The following is a 17,515-nucleotide window of genomic DNA, read 5'->3' as shown; positions in this document are numbered from 1 at the left end:
AAAAAAAAAAAAAAAAAAAAAAAAAAAAAAAAAAAAAAAAAAAAAAAAAAAAAAACTAGCTCGTGCTCCTTTCTTCTCCTTCGTCATCGTCGTTGATCCTCCGACATTTTTACAATTTTTTCTCAACATCTTCAATAATTAAAGAATATTGATGACACCTATTAAAGTATTTTTCTTCTTCCTGTGGGGCATTTTAGGGATACCAGGACAAGAGAAGGCAAGAACAGGGAGATTATACCAATGGAACATCCCCAAGCCAACTGCCAAAAACTGAATCTTATTTATGTTATATTCCCACCGCAGCTTCGGACGAAAATAGAGTCCCAATTCCCTCTCTCCTATGAGTTCCTCCTGTATGCTTCAAGACCATGGCTTGCGCCCGGGGCTTGCTGCTGCAGAACAATCAATTCCCTACTGGAACAACAAGGCCGACAATGCATGGCAGCTCACGGCAGCCACCATGGTCGGCCTCCAAACTGTTCCGGGGCTGGTCATCCTCTATGGCAGCATGGTGAAGAAAAAATGGGCTGTCAACTCCGCTTTCATGGCACTCTATGGCTTCGCTTCTGTGCTCGTCTGTTGGGTGTTGTGGGCACATCGTATGGCATTCGGTGACCGATTGTTCTGGCTCATTGGTGTGCCTGGCGCAGCGCTGTCTGAAGGGTACCTTCTTTCACATTCTCCACAAGGCTGTTTTCCAATGGCTGACTACGTGTTTTTCCAGTTCGCTTTCGCCGCCATTACTGTCGTGTTGCTCGCCGGGTCCTTGCTGGGAAGGATGAATTTTGGTGCATGGATGCTTTTTGTTCCAATGTGGCTAACTGTTTGTTACACTGTTGGGGCATTCTGTATATGGGGGAATGGGTTTATTCAGAAGTACCTCATTGACTACGCCGGCGGCTATGTCATTCATCTTTCTTCTGGGGTGGCTGGTTTCACTGCCGCTTACTGGGTAAATGATCTACAAAAACAAGTTATTACCTTCTCTTTGCTGTGATCTTCCTTCTCTGTATGCTTTGGTATCAAGTTGTAGTGATGATGGTTTCTGATCTTGTGACCGTGCCCACAGGTCGGGCCACGACACTCCCGCGACAGGCAGAGCTTCCCACCAAACAACATACTGCACATGGTATTCGGTGCAGGGTTTCTTTGGCTGGGCTGGACTGGATTCAATGGAGGAGCTCCATTTGCAGCGGGTCGGATTACGTCGCTAGCCATTTTGAACACGCATATTTGCACAGCAACAAGTCTGTTGATCTGGGTTTCAATGGACATCATAGTATACAAGAAAAGCTCTGTGATTGGTGCAGTTCAAGGGATCATCACTGGCCTTGTCTGTATCACTCCTGGTGCAGGTTAGTCCTTTCACCCATCCTAGAACAGAAAGAAAGAAAGACATAACTGCTAATTTTACCTTACCTGAAGAATCCAATTAGAAGCAGGGTATATGGTTTACATGAACAATAGGGCTTGTGGACTCGGTCGCAGCTGTGGTGATGGGCGTGCTTGCTGGTTTGGTTCCATGGTACACCATGATGGTGCTGCACAGGAAGCTGGCATTCCTTCAGTGTGTCGACGATACTCTGGGTGTCTTCCACACACATGCTGTGGCTGGCTCCATGGGAGGACTCCTCACAGGTTTCTTTGCTAAACCCAGTCTTTTGAGAATGATGTATCCAGATTCACTATACGGTCCAGGCTTACTGTATGCCATCTCTAGTAGAAAGCTCAAAGATGGCCTCAAACAAATTGGCATCCAGTTCGCTGGAGCAGTGTTTATTACCCTCTGGAATGCCATCTTTACCAGCATTATCTGTTACCTGATTAGCCATATTGTTAACTTAAGAATGAAAGAAGAGGACCTGGAAATTGGCGACGATGCTGCTCATGGAGAAGAACCCTATGCGTTGTGGGGCGACGGAGAGAAGATGCCATCTTCCTTTCGTCTTCCACACACCCCTAGGTTCCCATCATTATGCAGGTGGGATTAGGAGAACCAGATTTTGCAGTAATTCTCGCTGCTGTTGTAGTCACTCCATCTCAGGGGTCTTCGGGCGGCATTCCTGTAAATATAGCTTATCAACAGGAAAAGAATAGCTGTATACATTATTCGTTTAATGACAGTTACAGCATCCAAAGACGAATAATTTCCACCTAGCTATAATCAGAGAAATTTTCAAACACATTCCCCACTTCAATAATATAGTTTGTACCTCCTCTTCATACTGTGAAGGGATATCATCAATAAGAAAGCTACAGCTCTTCGAGTTCATCCATTAAGTTCATAACTTATGTCAATAAAACGTGTATATACTTCAAGATTTTGATTAGTTACAACAGATACAAAAGAAAGGGAAGGGGTTATTACAACTTTCAACATAAAAAGAAAGATGAATATGATACTCATCGGGCCTCCCATGCCATAATCATCAGTCGGTTATTGATATAGATGCATTTGCTCTGCGGGAAAGCTCACGCAGAGACATGTTTCTAGCTCGGTTTGCGATGATGTCACTTTCATAGTGCTATTTGCTCTGATAGAATGATCTAGCAAAGAACCCAATGTTGAACAGTCGCACGGCCAATATGGAACTCGGACAACTATGGCATACCAAACATGATGATAGGCGATCTACCAGAGCGTAAGCAAGAGTTACTCAACTAATCATCTCTGTCATGAAGGCAGTTTACTTGGCTTTGGAAGCTGTTTCAACAGCTTTATTAGTTCATAAGTTTTTGTGTCTTGACCAGAACAGAGGCAAATGTCCAATGGGGTTAACCCTTCCTGGAATGCAGTGAGGCAAGATGTATGTTAAAAGAGCATTTAAACTTATCAATATGTTCTAACTTAGCTCAGACGATATACAAGTAAATCAGCAAGAATATCGTGCGTTACAGGAAAGATGTAGAATAGCACAAACGAAGAAAAGCAAAACATTATAATATTCATGCCCTGTAGAAACTTAACGATATTTACCACATTTTTTAGTGTCTTATCAGCTCCTTTAATTAATAGAAGCCTGACTACATCTGTTCGACGAGCCTGAACAGCAAGATGCAGCGGCGTCCACCCATGCTGGGAAGAGTATGATAAGAATAGTGTTAACTAAAATTTTGAATTGTAAAAGGCACGTCATCTATAAAGAGAAGTATAAACGTACTTTATCCTGAAGGTTTATATCAACATTATATAATAGAAGAACTTTAATTGCCATACTCGAAGCAGTTTGGACAGCATAATGCATCAAAGTTGCCCCATCCTGTTAAGAAGGGTAGTAGAAATTTTTTGATAAGTGAAGGTTCGAATAAATTTAAAAAAAAAAAAAATAGCCTTGCAACAAAAATTAGCTGAAAGCAAACATATATCATGGTACATTACTTTGGAAGTTTGGAATTTAGAAAGTAGGCAACATAATTCAACTTTTACTCGACTTCAGATAGGTGTTTTTGACATGAAATGTAAAAAATAAGATTAAAAAACTAATGGACGCTGTATATTCTTTGTTTATAAGGATTAAAACATATACAGCTTGAAGACTTGATTTCTACAATTTCAATGTACAACTACATCTCTATGTAATTCGAATGAGCATCAACAATTCATGCAAAACGTCAATTACTGGTGTCGATTTTGAAGATAAAATGACAAAAGCTCCTCCTCAAAGTTTAACACCGTTCCTTGAAGCTAGTCAACCGCATAAGTGAAAATTTTAGCTAACCTTATCACGAACAAAAGGATTAGCACTTTCTCGTAAAAGATAATTAGTTATGGCTTGCTTTTTTGCAATTATGGCCCTGTGAAGAGCTGTGAAACCAACCTGTAGGCAAATATAAACAAAAATGACTGAGGATTGATGAAATAACTGTAAATTAACTAAAAGCACGGACATCTTAGACGTGTCTGTGTCCAACATTTATTGGACACTCGGACACTCCAACACTTATTGGAAACGTAACAGGCACTTGTTAGTAGAATAGATGCGATGTACAAAGTCAAAAGCTGGTCTAACTTTTGTTAAACCTGCATCAAACACCATTTAAGTATACTAAATATGACAAAACTAATAAAATTTCAGAGCAAAATACATCAAACTAACTTTTTAAGCATATAAATGCAAAAATTCATTGATTTTGAACTTTCTTCTCATATAAAATGATATATATTTTTAAAAAATGTATATTTTAATAAACGTGTCATTGTCATGTCCGTATCCTACATTTTTAAAAAAAATGATGTGCTGTCATGACTGTGTTGTATTCGTGACTGATATCCGTATTTGTGCTTTCTAGCATCGAAGCGTTCCCTACCTTGTCCATGGCATTGATATCAACATTGTTTTTCAGTAGTTCATCTACAAGGTAAAATTCGCCAGATCCGACAAGAGTATGTAGAGGCAACCACATGTCCTGAACATAATTTCAAAAACCCACAAGTGGTTACAGTAGCTGAGTACTATTTCAAATCCAAATCCGGGATATTGATAACTTTTAAGTATATCAAAAACGAGTCAATCTAGCTAGCCCATAGAATATAACTTTAAAATACAATGGCCATAACAAGGCTTACAGAGTGAGCAGAAGCAAGATCAGGCACCCTTTTATTCAGCATAGCCTTTTCCTCTTTTGAAAATAACTTGCGAGGTCCTGTCCATGGAAGCATAACAGAGTAATTCATTGAGGTAAATGGATAATAACCCAAAACTAAAAGAGACACACAAAATTATCCTTTCAGTGTTCGTAGAGTCGAGCATACTCAAAATGTAAAGGATAACTGGTTAATAACTACTGGAAATGCTTCATTTAGATTGCAACTCAAATAATCACATTCAAAATTTAGGCAATACCTTCAGCTTTTTTATCAGCAGGTTGATATTGTACACTGTTAAAGAATTCTGAAACATCCTCCAGACCCCTACCATAAACCGCCCACTTGGGATTTTTTGGCGCCACACGCTCGCTCGACCCGCTCATTTCGCCTCCTTTCACTTCCTTAACACCTTCCGCGCTGTTAACTTCCTCAGTCTCCGGGAAACTAGAAGGATTATCAAGAACAAGTGGCTTCAACTGCGCCAACTTGGCCTCCTTAAACGACAAATACTCCTCCAAATTCACACTCCTCAAAGGAACAAGCCCTTGCTTCTTCTTCTCAACTCGAGTACCAAACTCCAATTCCTGAGCAATCTTCCGCCTCTCTTTCTTGGTGATGTTAATCTCCGCTTGCACTTCTTTCCACTCATCCGGCACCAGATTTTCGGGCTTAATTTCCACAACGCCATTCTTTGTCTTAGACTTCGTTGTTCGCGGACTGTAATGCTCCGCATTCGAATCATCCAACACATACGGGTCGTCAAACACGCCGTCTTCGAAGATAACGCAATCGCCGATAACAAAGTCTTCTAACTCATCTGGTTGGATAGAGTAAGAGTTGTGGGAAGAAGAGTTAACCGAACAAACTCTGTTTGGGCGTCTGGGAAGAGATACGAAGGAAAGCTTGGTAGAATTGGGAAGAGAAAGCGGCGAATTCGAGAGGAAGACGACTTTAGCTACCGGAATATTGAGAGAAGCTGCGAGTGACATGGCTGGCTCCGATCGATTCCCGATGGCGCTTCCCCTCTGATGAGAAAATGGAAGAGATTTCTTCATAAAATTGGGCTACGGGTCCAAGCCCATAAGACTGCAGTTGGGGCTTCAGGCCCATTATCTGCAATACATCGTGGGCCCAAGACGAAATTGATTCTCAGATCATGTTAGTTTTAACCGTTGCAGCATATTAAAGTGAATCATTTAATTTTTTTTAATACCATAGAGAAATTATTTATTTGTCACATATAATCTCATTTCACTAACTATATGGTATTTAGATTTGATGGGTTAGATATGAAACTTGAAAAGTAATATTTTATTTGCGTCTATAATAATTAATAAATATATTTAAAAATACTGAAAAACCCAGTGATTATGGGAAGCCTAATCATTTTTTGAAAAGGAAAAAGAACAATATACGAAAGACAAAGAGCAATGTTTTTTTATAGAAGCATGTCAAAACACCAAATCAAAAGAGCATATGGTAACATTCTGGCAGTTGGACTGCTTAAAACTATGAGGTACAGACAAACGTTCGAATACACACACAACCATAATCCACTGTAGGTCTTTTAACTAATCGCACCACAAAAGTACATTAAAAGGGGCAATATCACCTAGAGCCACGAGGATACCTCCTATCTGGGCTGCCGCCGCCGTAAGGAGAGTAAGGAGGCGACCTAGAGTGATCCCTCCTTGATCTCCCACCACCATATGGAGGCGGTGAGTGTCTAGGGGAGTACTCTCGGGCCCCTCGATATGGCGAGCGTCTTGGGGATCGACGATGCCCATAGTCCTCACGGAAGGAGCCACCACGATACCTGCTACCTCGTTCGCCACGGTAGCCTAATACAATAACCAACGAAGTTATTATTTAAGGTAATGTTTAAGTAAATTGCAATTTAAAGCACAGAATATTTGAAACAACCATCGTTTTTGAATAAATTGACAGGTTACACTTACCAGAGTCTCTGGTGNCAACCATCGTTTTGAATAAATTGACAGGTTACACTTACCAGAGTCTCTGGTGCTTTTCAACCCCAAGTAGTGTCCTGGCGTTGGAGTTCTTGGCCGTTTCCTCCGTGACTGAAAGACAAAAAAGGTGTCATCTCACTTCAATTGGTAACCTCTATGTCCCAAGACTATATAAAAGGGTTATATTGTTTGTATAGTTTTCACGGTGAGCACTTAATGCAAAAACTAGTTTTGAAATTGTTCATAAGGGGGGACTGGCCACCTAAAATGGGCACACTTGATATCATGAGTCGGGAAAAATTGACTAGTGTCCAATGACTAGGCATGAAATACCATAAAGCCTGATTAGAAAGTTCTTGATAATGTCCGTTGGTTAGTTGTGTTGAAAGTGAATGCTGATGTAGAAAAGTTGTTGGGCAATATAGTTGATATGTTTAGTTGATCAGGCGCATTTGAAATCTGTTGTTTAAGCTTGTCATTGACCAAGCTGTTTCACTAAAGTTGACATGGATGAACTCATCATCTTTGATTGCTGCCAACATAGCTCACACAACTTGTTCTGAATATAACCAGAAAACCTCCAAGTTAAGGGAAAAAACCAAAAAAGAAAACAATCAAATTTCTTCAAGGCTATCCAGAGCAGAACAATCGTAGTACCTTCTCCACAGTTATATATCGACCTTCTAGAATTGACTGGTTGAGATGCTTAACACACCGATTAGCATCATCAACATTGTCCATCGTTACAAATGCAAAACCACGGGAAATCCGAGTTCGAGGTTCAACCACAAGGAAACAAGAAGATACCTGCAGATAATAGAAGCATTAGGAAAGGAAGAATAAACTGACTACACCGTGATAAATAAAACAAGTAATTGCAGAACATCGGGCCATTTGGAGTCTAATCCAATTAGTGTTTTTCAATACAGTGGGATATTATGAATACACTGAACTTAGAGACCATCTTTCGTCTACCCAATTTCCATTTAAATGTTTTTTAATTCAGGAAATACTATAGAAACATTTTTAATTTCAAGAAACACAATAAATACGGTCTTATTTATGTCATGACACTTGTTTCACATCCTGATCCAAGTAGGGACTTCTCACACGATCATGCAATTATCTGCAAGTTATAGGGTTCAGAAGCTAACCTTGCCCTCCTTGGAAAAGTGTTCTTCAAGGTCTCTTTCAGTGACCCTTGTAGATAGGCCAGTGACATAAAGCGTATTCCCAGGGTTATTGACATTCTCCCCCCTGGAAGAAGCTAAAAATGTTATCCAAGGAGAATCAAACACTAACAATATATGAAAAAGAAGTACAAATAGATCTAATTCTACTGAAATAGAGCGCTGATTATTTTGTCTAGAGTTCCAGCTGAAGAAACACACAGACCTTCCTCGACTTCTGGATCTTGATCTGTATCAGAAACATGTGCAAACATAAAAATAGGGTACTAAGCTACAGAGTTCACAAACATAAAAGTAGTTTCTACTTTCCATTTATCCAGGTAATAAAGAAAAATCAAAACCAACCTTCCACGACTTCGGGACCTTGGCCTTGACCACGATCTGGATCTAGACCTTGGCCTAGATCGTGATCTAGATCTTGATCTTGAAGGAGCTCTCCAGGGAGAAGGAGATCGAGAGTACCTGTGCCACTTACAACCATAAGTAGTACTAACACCGACGATCTAAATGCATTAGAATTATTAAAATGAGGATGTTCTAAAAGAATGGAATGGTCTAAATTATCAAACTGCCAATTTTTACAATATAGTAAACGAACATAATCTCTTTCACCCATGTTTCTATCGATCCTTAACGTGAAAATTACTGACAGAACGAGTTTTCAAGTCTGACAAATTAATATGGTCAAAATGGAAAAAGGAAACCAACAGAACAAGGGAAATCATCAGAAATTATTCCCAGCTCAATCATCAACAGCCAAGTTTTAAAATGAAAACAAAGGGTACGAGTTCAAGCGACCAAAGTTCTTTCACATGGCACTTGACCCAATTCAGACCCTATATTAACTTCAAAATTTGAGTACTCAAATCTCTCAAACTCCATTAATTACAGCAATAGTTACCCAATGTAATTGCTTTTAATTTGATTTCTTGATTACTACCTGTTAGAACTTCCCAAGACAGAAAAAGAAAAGTAATGCATGACCTTGTTACTTTTTCCAAAACCCTAAAGTGATTACAGCCACCAGTGCATTGTCAAGAAAATGCTCAACCCTAGTTACAGGCATCTCAATGAATGAAATAAAATCCTTCTAAAAATGCTCAAGACTCGTGACAATTATTTCCTTCATGTAGGAGTGCTAAAAAGTTCAACGCTACAGAAGATCATGAATGCTACAACACAAATCATCTCCGTGCCCTAGATACAGAAAGCCCCAAGATCGTCAACCGTAAGAAAACAAATCATTACAAAAAAAGCGTAAATAAGCTCACCTTTTGCGATGAGAATCGGCCTGCGCAGAATCAGAAACGCTCGATTGTTAAACCTTTTATCGATGAAATAAAAACAACAATAGACAAAGAAAGAAAAATAGAACTGAGAAAGAAGAGCTTACCATTTCTCACAATGAGATGAAAACTAGAACGGCGGCCAGCAAAAGCTGAAGAACAGTACAGATACGAACAGGACTTTTAGGGTTTCTGAAGACGGCCTCTCCACGAGCCCAGAATCGCAACTCGCCGTCGTGACTTGTGCGAGGAGAGAGAGAGTTTATGGAATCGCGAAAGCAATCTCTCCGTATATGTTTTAAGAATTATCAGGTACACTGAGCACACTATACTTATCGTGCACTCTCGCTTCTGATCCAGGCATCACCGCATGATTCATAAATTTCAACCCAAAAGAAAAATCGAACGCTTTAAAAAAATTTAAAAAATTATAACACTTTTTAAATTTTAATATTATTAAAAAAATTATAAAATTTGAGTAAACTCCCTGGAACCAAACCAATTTTGAAAAAACCTACTAAAGTCAAAGTGTCCTCGGACTAAATCATTCTAGGTATTCTTTTTTTTTTAGGGACTACTGTCTCCCATGAGAGTTCGAGCCGTGTCCCAATCTCATGTGGTGGATCATCCGAAAAGACCAGCTAAGCATCATTAGGTTGGTCAACCTTTACCACTGGTTCAGTCTGGTACGAGCTTACGAAATAAATACTTAACCCNGATTCATAAATTTCAACCCAAAAGAAAAATCGAACGCTTTAAAAAAATTTAAAAAATTATAACACTTTTTAAATTTTAATATTATTAAAAAAATTATAAAATTTGAGTAAACTCCCTGGAACCAAACCAATTTTGAAAAAACCTACTAAAGTCAAAGTGTCCTCGGACTAAATCATTCTAGGTATTCTTTTTTTTTTAGGGACTACTGTCTCCCATGAGAGTTCGAGCCGTGTCCCAATCTCATGTGGTGGATCATCCGAAAAGACCAGCTAAGCATCATTAGGTTGGTCAACCTTTACCACTGGTTCAGTCTGGTACGAGCTTACGAAATAAATACTTAACCCTCCTGTAACATTTGAAAGTGGTGGGTCGAGATTATTTTTTTATTGTTTATTATGGATTCTACCGTTAAAAGAAAGGAAGAATTGAATGATTATCCCCACAACATCACTATACTCCATATTCACAGTTCAACTCCATTCAAATACATACAAGCATTGACGAAGAACAAGGAAGAAAACCCCACCAACCACAAGGAAAATGCACCCAAAAGAACCCCAAAGCTATGTAATTTTCATTGTTTTTGGATAGTAAGCTTGTCTACAGATTAGTCAGTGATCGACTCCTGTGCCCGTTTCACGGTTTCGACTCCGAATAGAGGTAGAGCGCGTCGATTCTAGCTAGAAAGCATCATTGCTATTACAAGGCGGAGACTATGTGGTCAAAACATCAGGAATTGCAGCTGAATGAGATCCTATTATCTTCCCTCCTACATCAGGGAAGTTTTCATGTCCAGGCAGAGGGCTGACTCTCCCATCGCCATCCACGAGCACCGGATACCGGAGGAGGTGGCCTTGCAACGTCGTGAATTCATCGGCGGTGAATCGCTTCCAGTTATCCTCTGCTACCCCGTTGACTCTTCTTACACATTCCAAAGTTTCTGGCTCGTTGAAACATGGATCGAGCATTCCGAGATGCTCGCTCCATAACGACATTCTGTATCCGTAAATCTGTATAGCAAGAGTTCATGAAGCACGTCCAACAAAGTAGTTGTTTAGCAAATAACTCAACCTAAGTAACAAGTTGATGTTGGTTTAGTGCCTAGTTATACATAGCGATATGCTTCGTTTCCTTGTTAGTTCTCATCTGTTGGAGAGGGGAACGAAATATTCCTTATAAAGGTATGAAAACCTCTCTCTAACGGTTTTAAAACACGTATCACTGCTAGCAGATATTGTCCACTTTGGCCCGTTACGTATCGCCGTCAACCTCACGGTTTTAAAACACGTCTACTAGAGAGAGGTTTCCACACCCTTATAAGGAATGCTTCGTTCCCCTCTCTAACATATGTGGGATCTCATAATCCACCTCCTTGAGGGCCCAACGTCTTTTATGGCACACCGTCCGGTGTCCCCGTTACATATCACCATCAGCCTCACGGTTTTAAAACGCTTATGTTAGGGAGAGATTTCCACACCTTTATAAAGAATGTTTCGTTCCCCTCTCCAACAGACATGGGATCTCACAGTTCTCGAGTTAGGAGGGAAAAAGTGACAAAATGAAATCAACGACGAGGTCGAAAGACAAAAACAGCCTAACCTGACCATGTGGGTGTTTCTTTTTCTTCGCCCACGTGTGATGTGGCTGATACGCGCCCGTGGCTATCTCGGTGTCCTTCGTTCCAGCCATAGATCGTTGGTTAATATTTGCAGACCCAATAATTACATATTCATCATCTACTATCATCCCCTTGGCATGCACGTAAATCATAAACCGTTGATGTTTTATTGAATTTGATACCTAAAACATGAATACACATGTTTCAACGACAAAGAGTATCAAGGTTATGACCAACATTGGCTTGCTGAATAGTTACCGTTGCATCAGTGGTTGGCCCATTCTCTGGAACTTTTTCCCGTTTGCCAAGGCAATAGAAGTTTAGATAGTCCTGAGGGTGCAAATATGGTTGCTCTGATGATTTCAACTCACTTCCAACAATGTCATACATCATTTGCATGGTTTGTCCCTGCAATAATCAACTACAATATTCAAGATTACGCTAATTAGTTAGGTTCATGTTTGTAACCGTTCAAGCCTATCACTGGCAGATATTATCCACTTTGGCTCGTTATGTATCGCCGTCAGCTTCACGGTTTTAAAACGCGTCTACTAGGTTTTCACACCCTTACAAGGAATGCTTCGTTCCCCTCTCCAACCAATGTGGGATCTCACAATCCACCCTCCTTGGAGGCCCAGCGTCTTCGCTGACACACTGCCCGATGTCCGGTTCTGATACCATTTGTAACAACTCAAATCCATCACTAATAGATATTGTCCATGACTCGTTACATATCACTGTCAGCCTCATGATTTTAAAACGCGTCTATTAGGGAGAGATTTCCACACCCTTATAAAGAATGCTTTGTTCCCCCTCTCCAACCAACGTGGGATCTCACAATCCACTCTTCTTGGGAGCCCAACGTCCTCACTGACATATCACCCGGTGTCTAGCTCTGGTACCATTTGTAACAGCCCAAGTCCACCGCTAATAGATATTGTCCGCTTCGACTCGTTACATATCACCGTCAGCCTCATGGTTTTAAAACGCGTCTACTAGGGAGAGGTTTCTATACCCTTATAAGGAATGTTTTGTTCCCCTCTCCAACCGACATGGAATCTCACAATCCACCTCCCTTGGGAGCCCAGCGTCCTCACTGGCACATCGCTCGGTGTCTAGCTTTGATACCATTCATAACAATCTAAGTCCACCGTTAGCAGATATTATCCGATTTGGCTCGTTATGTATCACCATCATCCTCATGATTTTAAAATGCGTCTACTAGAGAGTGGCTTCCACACCCTTATAAGGAATGTTTCGTTCCCCTCTCTTACCGACATGGGATCTCACAGTACCAGTCCATCACATTCAGTAATAGATACAGTAGAAACCCGAGCTAGTTTCGACGTTTCAAAATACTTCTCAATCTATCTAAATTCTTTTTCATATAGCCATTTACCTGCCAATAAAGAATCTCTTGCATGGGAGCGCTATTGGGATCTCCCTCAGGCCACATTGGTATGACAATATACACAACAAATCTTTCATTGGCTCTTATTTTGCTTGCAATCTTAAGGGCCAACTCCATGGGAATGAGATTATCAGCCCCTGCTCATGCCATCAACCCACAAGTATGTAATGTAGAAGCAACAAAGTAAACTACTTCAAAGAACAAAACTCGAACGAAACTCACCGGCATTTTTATATCCCGGCCATCCATACGATGATCCTATAAAATACTGGTTTTCGATGTAAATGAAACGTTGCGCCGATCGGATAGCCTGGATATATGCCATTTCAATGCTTTTCTCTATAGCCAAGTTTTTGGCACATACAAGGTTCTGCAGCCACAAACAGACCACAAATGAACTTCATGTCTACCATCCAAAATGGGGAGAAAAAACAGCAGTAGAGTACGAACCTGCGACTCGGCGACATGGACATCTCTTGGGAATCCTTTAACCGATCCTGAGTCGATGGATCGAAAAATCTAAAGAACGAAAGAAAGAGAAGGATTTAATAACGAAACGAAACCGAAAAACAAGCCCATAAGTTGTATAAGTGTCAACCTGAACATGCCAGTTTTCAGGATCTTTTTCGTTTGAAACATATACTTTGGGGTCATCCTCTGGAACTTTTATTGAACCATCAGCTAAGATGGTTATTTCAGGGCTTAGTATCCATGATATGCGCTCTATCTTGATTAAAGCATCGCGCCAGTGAGTAATGTTCCTGCAGCGTAGACCAAACTCGGTCCATCTTGTGGCTCGGCTCCAACGTTGCTCGAAGTTTATAAGCACGTCATATGCAGCTGGCCCATCGATCCGACAGTGCAAGTCATGCCATGGTTGCCTTGGAGCTTTGGCTCCAGGGAATGTAGGATTATGAAAATCATCCTTAAATACCGTGTCGAGGCCATGGAATAGTCGATGCTCGGGTGTATCGTAACGACCGTCACAGAGATCAAGACCTCCAAGAAAAGCTGTGATCTTCCTATTATTACCATATCCTTGAGTATCAACAAGGACACATTTCTGATGATGCGTGAAGACAGTGCCTACAACCTGGACAAACACACTATATGAGCTCAAGGGGTATCTAACTACGTGATAAACATAGACAATGCTTGACACCAATACCTTTTGTTTCACATAGCTTAGCTTGCTGCTTGGATAGCGAGGTGAGAGCACACAGATCACTGAAGAATGCTTGAAAAATTTCTTGGTTTCCTCGTCGTGTGTCTGCATCAATCCCCCCTGCAACCCGCGACGACACAATTTAGAATCGATTCTTTAACGTAGTCTTTATATCATTATAGAAACTAGCTCCAAGTAAAATGTAACAGCTAAAGCCCACTGCTAATAGATATTGTCCACTTTTGTCCCATCAGCCTCACGGTTTTAAAACGTGTTGCTACAGAGAGGTTTCCACGTCCTTATAAGAAATGTTTCGTTCTCCTCTCCAATTGATGTGGGATCTCACAATTCACCCCCCTTGGGAGCGAGCGTCCTCACTAGCACACCGCCCAGTGTCTAGCTCTAATACCATTTGTAACAACTCAAGTCCACCGCTAGTAAATATTGTCCGTTTTAGCTTGTTACGTATCGCCGTCAGTCTCACAGTTTTAAAACGCGTCTATTATGGAGAATGTCTAACTCTACTCCGACGAGTGTCTTACACCGTCCAGTGACGGACTCTGATACCATTTGTAACAACTCAAGCCCACCGCTAACAGATCTTATCCGCTTTGACCCGTTACATATCACCGTCAGCCTCACAATTTTAAAACGTGTTTACTAGGGAGAGGTTTCCACACCCTTATAAAGAATGCTTTCTTCCCCTCTTCAACTGATATGGGATCTCACAATCCACCCTCCTTGGGGGCCAACGTCCTCGCTGGCACACCACCTACTGTCTAGCTCTAATACCATTGGCAAAGTCCCACTAGTAGAATCTTGTCCGCTTTAGCCCATTACATATCGCCGTCAGCCTCACAGTTTTAAAACAGGTCAACTATGTAGAATGTCTAGTCATACTCCGACTAGTGCCTCGCACCGTCCGGTGACTGGCTCTGATACCATTTATAACAGCCCAAGCCCACTGCTCATAGATATTGTCCACTTTGGCCCGTTACATATTACCATCAGCCTCACGATTTTAGAACGCATTTGCTAGGGAGAGATTTCCACACCCTTATAAGGAATGCATTGTTCCCCTCTCCAACTAATATGGGATTTCACAATCCACCCCCTTGGGTGCCAGCGTCCTTGCTGGCACACCACACTGCCCAGTGTCTAACTTTGATACCATTTGTAACTGCTAAAGTCCACAGCTAACAAATATCTGCTTTGGCCCGTATCGCCGTCAGTCTCACGATTTTAAAACATGTTTACTCGGGAGAGGTTTTCACACTCTTATAAAAAATGCTTCGTTCCCCTCTCCAACTAATCTCACATAAAATGTTCCAGAATCGCATCATTTAACTCTAGCCTAAAATCAAAGGCATTTGTTCAAAATCTCACCGTATTGATTAAGAACTTATCATGAGAAGTCTTATCATCCCAAATCATCATCAAAACTCGAACACCCTCCTCTGATTTGTATTTGAGGAGATCACCAAGAATAAGTTCCCCACCTCGTGGCAGCCTGGTTGACTCTCTAACCAGCTTGATCTTATGAAAAACTGACCAACCAACGATATAAATCATATGATGAGCCTCTGATATAGCATGACAGATATCCTCCCAACAATTCTCTTGTTTATAAACATTCTTTCCATCCAATTCAATCACCGGCAGCATCCCATCAGGCACATGAGCATCTTGGTACAATCTCATGGAGCTGCCTCTCCTCACCGGAAAATATGTGTGCCGCACACCCTTATGCTCCGGATCTCCAGCAATGCCGTGGCGGTACACCGGATTCTTCTCAACAGGGGTGAACTTCATTTCAATTCGTAGTGAAGTGCCGGGCTTCGGTGGCTTCCCATTTGAGCCAAGCACCGTAAACCACCCACTAATTGTCTGACCAGAGGCAATTTGCTGAGCCGGGATTTTGACTGTCCCCATAACTTCAGCGCCAAAGACATCATCGTCCTTCACCTGAAATTCCAACTCAGCCATTTTCTGTGCAAGAGGGATAACGAAATGCTCGTTCCAATTGGGGTTTTGGGTATTCTTAATAACGCGAGTTCGCGCGACGGTGGCTTGAGGAACCCGGACGGTAACATATGGGTCACTGGTGATGATTTTTCCATGGCTGCGGTGGACTTTCCCTTCACCGGCGGCGGAACGTGAGTTGGTAGCGACGGATTTAATAGCGGAGTAGTTGAGAGTACCACAAGCGGTGAAGCAACGACGTAGACGCTCGGATACTATGTCCATGTTAGGCAACTGGGTGGCCTCGAAGATTTTAAGGTCGAGATCGCCATGGAGATAGACCTCTTCTGAACTTTCCGCCATGAAAATTGAAGCGAATTGAAATGGGTTTTGACTACATATAAATATCTTACCAAAAACAGAGTGAGCACCCAATTGAGCCCACGCGGGTATTGAAATTTCTCAATCGAAACCACCGTGGTTGATACCCATCGCCATCTCTGCTACTCCTTTCACCGCTCACTGTAAACACAGAAGCGAGAGGATAAGATGGAATCGATTGCTGCTTTGCTGATTGATTGCTTTTCAAGGCAGCTCAGCGTGGGGCACAGACATTAGTGGATCTTCATATCAAGAAATGGCCATTTTCAGTAGCTACTATACTGTGTTGTGTTTACAGCTCGAACATTCCCGCCCATGATTAATGGCGTCGATCTACGGCCAATGGGTGGATCGCTGTGTTGTTGATTATCCGTAACCTTCACTCAATTTGGGTTTTGATTATTCAGTTTAATAATTGTTTAAGGACATAAACTTCTAATTATTTACTTAAATCTATTTGGACGTGTTAGCCCGTCATCTTTGAAAAAAACATTTTTTAAATTGGTGACTAGGATTTTTATAATAAAATAAGTTGATTTTGTGTCGGATAATATCCAAATAATTTGTCTAAAATAATAATTTTACCAAAATTTAAACTTTTAATAGTTTCATAGTAAATATTAGCGGGAAGACCAATAAAGCACGTTTAACTTTAGAGTTTCTATTATTCAGTAGTCGAGAATGAAGGTCCCCACCTTGAAAAGACAGTGACTTTTTAACTCTTTTAATATTTTTTAATCATATTATTCCCATAAATACACTTGAACTAAAATTAAAAATTTTAGTTAATTTATATTATTAGGTAACGATTTTTTTTATTTAAAATATACTCGTAATAATCTAAATAAAATTATCTCTCATAAAAATCTCTTAAGAGAACTTTTTATTAAAAACTTTAATATATTTTTTTAATCAATATCAATCATTCTGAACCACTTATTTCTTGTTGTTTTTTTTAAAGTACTCATAAAAAGAATCAATTTTATTTTTAAAGTTTTTTTTTTTTTTTCTAAAATGATTCCCTGTGTTGAAAATATGATTGTGACGTTTGAACTAGAATTAAATGTGAATATTGTCGGATTAACTTCAATATTAATAAACAATTATTCATACTTTATAAAAAAAAAAAAAAAAAATTGTTTAAGAATATTCTAATGCCCTCTTCATTATCAGAATCAAATCTCTTACCATTATTGATAATATAACTATTATATAATATGATTCGCA

At 40.4% G+C, this 17,515-nt stretch overlaps 4 protein-coding genes across 7 annotated transcripts; 1 reads left to right on the top strand and 3 right to left on the bottom strand.

Moving 5' to 3' along the window:
• Window positions 1-66: 66 nt before the first annotated feature.
• Window positions 67-2,105, top strand: LOC111803613 (ammonium transporter 3 member 2-like). 2 transcript variants are annotated; one of them, XM_023688111.1, is made up of 4 exons: window positions 67-952; window positions 1,070-1,355; window positions 1,468-1,638; window positions 1,724-1,919. In XM_023688111.1, exons 1-4 carry the CDS (start codon window positions 341-343, stop codon window positions 1,822-1,824), a joined length of 1,170 nt encoding a protein of 389 aa, XP_023543879.1. In that variant the 5' UTR covers window positions 67-340; the 3' UTR covers window positions 1,825-1,919. The 2 variants fall into 2 exon arrangements, with proteins under 2 accessions (XP_023543879.1, XP_023543877.1); XM_023688109.1 differs by having other exon boundaries at window positions 1,468-2,105.
• A 163-nt stretch (window positions 2,106-2,268) lies between these two features.
• LOC111803614 (ankyrin repeat domain-containing protein, chloroplastic) lies at window positions 2,269-5,611 on the bottom strand. Of its 2 annotated transcripts, XM_023688112.1 has the most exons (7): window positions 4,845-5,610; window positions 4,568-4,644; window positions 4,309-4,407; window positions 3,720-3,818; window positions 3,162-3,260; window positions 2,978-3,076; window positions 2,269-2,785 (listed from the first exon to the last, which is right to left on the bottom strand). In XM_023688112.1, exons 1-7 carry the CDS (start codon window positions 5,575-5,577, stop codon window positions 2,675-2,677), a joined length of 1,317 nt encoding a protein of 438 aa, XP_023543880.1. In that variant the 5' UTR covers window positions 5,578-5,610; the 3' UTR covers window positions 2,269-2,674. The 2 variants fall into 2 exon arrangements, with proteins under 2 accessions (XP_023543880.1, XP_023543881.1); XM_023688113.1 differs by lacking the exon at window positions 3,162-3,260 and having other exon boundaries at window positions 4,845-5,611.
• Window positions 5,612-6,000: 389 nt separating this feature from the next.
• Window positions 6,001-9,306, bottom strand: LOC111803616 (serine/arginine-rich splicing factor SR45a). Its single transcript, XM_023688115.1, has 8 exons — window positions 9,142-9,306; window positions 9,020-9,039; window positions 8,094-8,210; window positions 7,954-7,977; window positions 7,713-7,815; window positions 7,216-7,365; window positions 6,600-6,669; window positions 6,001-6,429 (listed from the first exon to the last, which is right to left on the bottom strand). Exons 1-8 carry the CDS (start codon window positions 9,142-9,144, stop codon window positions 6,197-6,199), a joined length of 720 nt encoding a protein of 239 aa, XP_023543883.1. The 5' UTR covers window positions 9,145-9,306; the 3' UTR covers window positions 6,001-6,196.
• An 856-nt stretch (window positions 9,307-10,162) lies between these two features.
• Window positions 10,163-16,270, bottom strand: LOC111803612 (phospholipase D delta). Of its 2 annotated transcripts, XM_023688108.1 has the most exons (9): window positions 15,332-16,270; window positions 13,949-14,065; window positions 13,379-13,873; window positions 13,231-13,299; window positions 13,003-13,150; window positions 12,769-12,917; window positions 11,628-11,777; window positions 11,351-11,551; window positions 10,465-10,761 (listed from the first exon to the last, which is right to left on the bottom strand). In XM_023688108.1, exons 1-9 carry the CDS (start codon window positions 16,268-16,270, stop codon window positions 10,465-10,467), a joined length of 2,565 nt encoding a protein of 854 aa, XP_023543876.1. The 2 variants fall into 2 exon arrangements, with proteins under 2 accessions (XP_023543875.1, XP_023543876.1); XM_023688107.1 differs by having other exon boundaries at window positions 10,163-10,761; window positions 13,379-14,065.
• Between the last annotated feature and the right edge of the window lie 1,245 nt (window positions 16,271-17,515).

This window comes from Cucurbita pepo, chromosome LG10 (assembly GCF_002806865.2).
Source record: "Cucurbita pepo subsp. pepo cultivar mu-cu-16 chromosome LG10, ASM280686v2, whole genome shotgun sequence".
NCBI lineage: Eukaryota > Viridiplantae > Streptophyta > Magnoliopsida > Cucurbitales > Cucurbitaceae > Cucurbita > Cucurbita pepo.
The sequence above is the reverse complement of the archived record's forward strand: the minus strand, read 5'-3'. Positions and strand labels throughout refer to the sequence as shown.

Bases quoted from the DNA above. Each gene is read 5' to 3' on its own strand.
- LOC111803613 (XM_023688109.1), top strand. From the start codon at position 341: ATGAGTTCCTCCTGTATGCTTCAAGACCATGGCTTGCGCCCGGGGCTT. The intron at 953-1,069 runs GTAAATGATCTA...CCGTGCCCACAG, and splicing joins GTTTCACTGCCGCTTACTGG to GTCGGGCCACGACACTCCCG. The intron at 1,356-1,467 runs GTTAGTCCTTTC...CATGAACAATAG, and splicing joins CTGTATCACTCCTGGTGCAG to GGCTTGTGGACTCGGTCGCA.
- LOC111803614 (XM_023688112.1), bottom strand. From the start codon at position 5,577: ATGTCACTCGCAGCTTCTCTCAATATTCCGGTAGCTAAAGTCGTCTTC. The intron at 4,645-4,844 runs GTATTGCCTAAA...TTCCATGGACAG, and splicing joins TGCTGATAAAAAAGCTGAAG to GACCTCGCAAGTTATTTTCA. The intron at 4,408-4,567 runs GTAAGCCTTGTT...AATTATGTTCAG, and splicing joins ATCTTGCTTCTGCTCACTCT to GACATGTGGTTGCCTCTACA.
- LOC111803616 (XM_023688115.1), bottom strand. The intron at 7,366-7,712 runs GTTAGCTTCTGA...TATTATCTGCAG, and splicing joins ACTTTTCCAAGGAGGGCAAG to GTATCTTCTTGTTTCCTTGT. The intron at 6,430-6,599 runs GTAAGTGTAACC...TTATTGTATTAG, and splicing joins GAAAAGCACCAGAGACTCTG to GCTACCGTGGCGAACGAGGT.
- LOC111803612 (XM_023688107.1), bottom strand. From the start codon at position 16,270: ATGGCGGAAAGTTCAGAAGAGGTCTATCTCCATGGCGATCTCGACCTT. The intron at 13,300-13,378 runs GTTGACACTTAT...TTCGTTCTTTAG, and splicing joins CTGAAAACTGGCATGTTCAG to ATTTTTCGATCCATCGACTC. The intron at 10,762-11,350 runs GTTAGGCTGTTT...CTTGCTATACAG, and splicing joins AGAAACACCCACATGGTCAG to ATTTACGGATACAGAATGTC.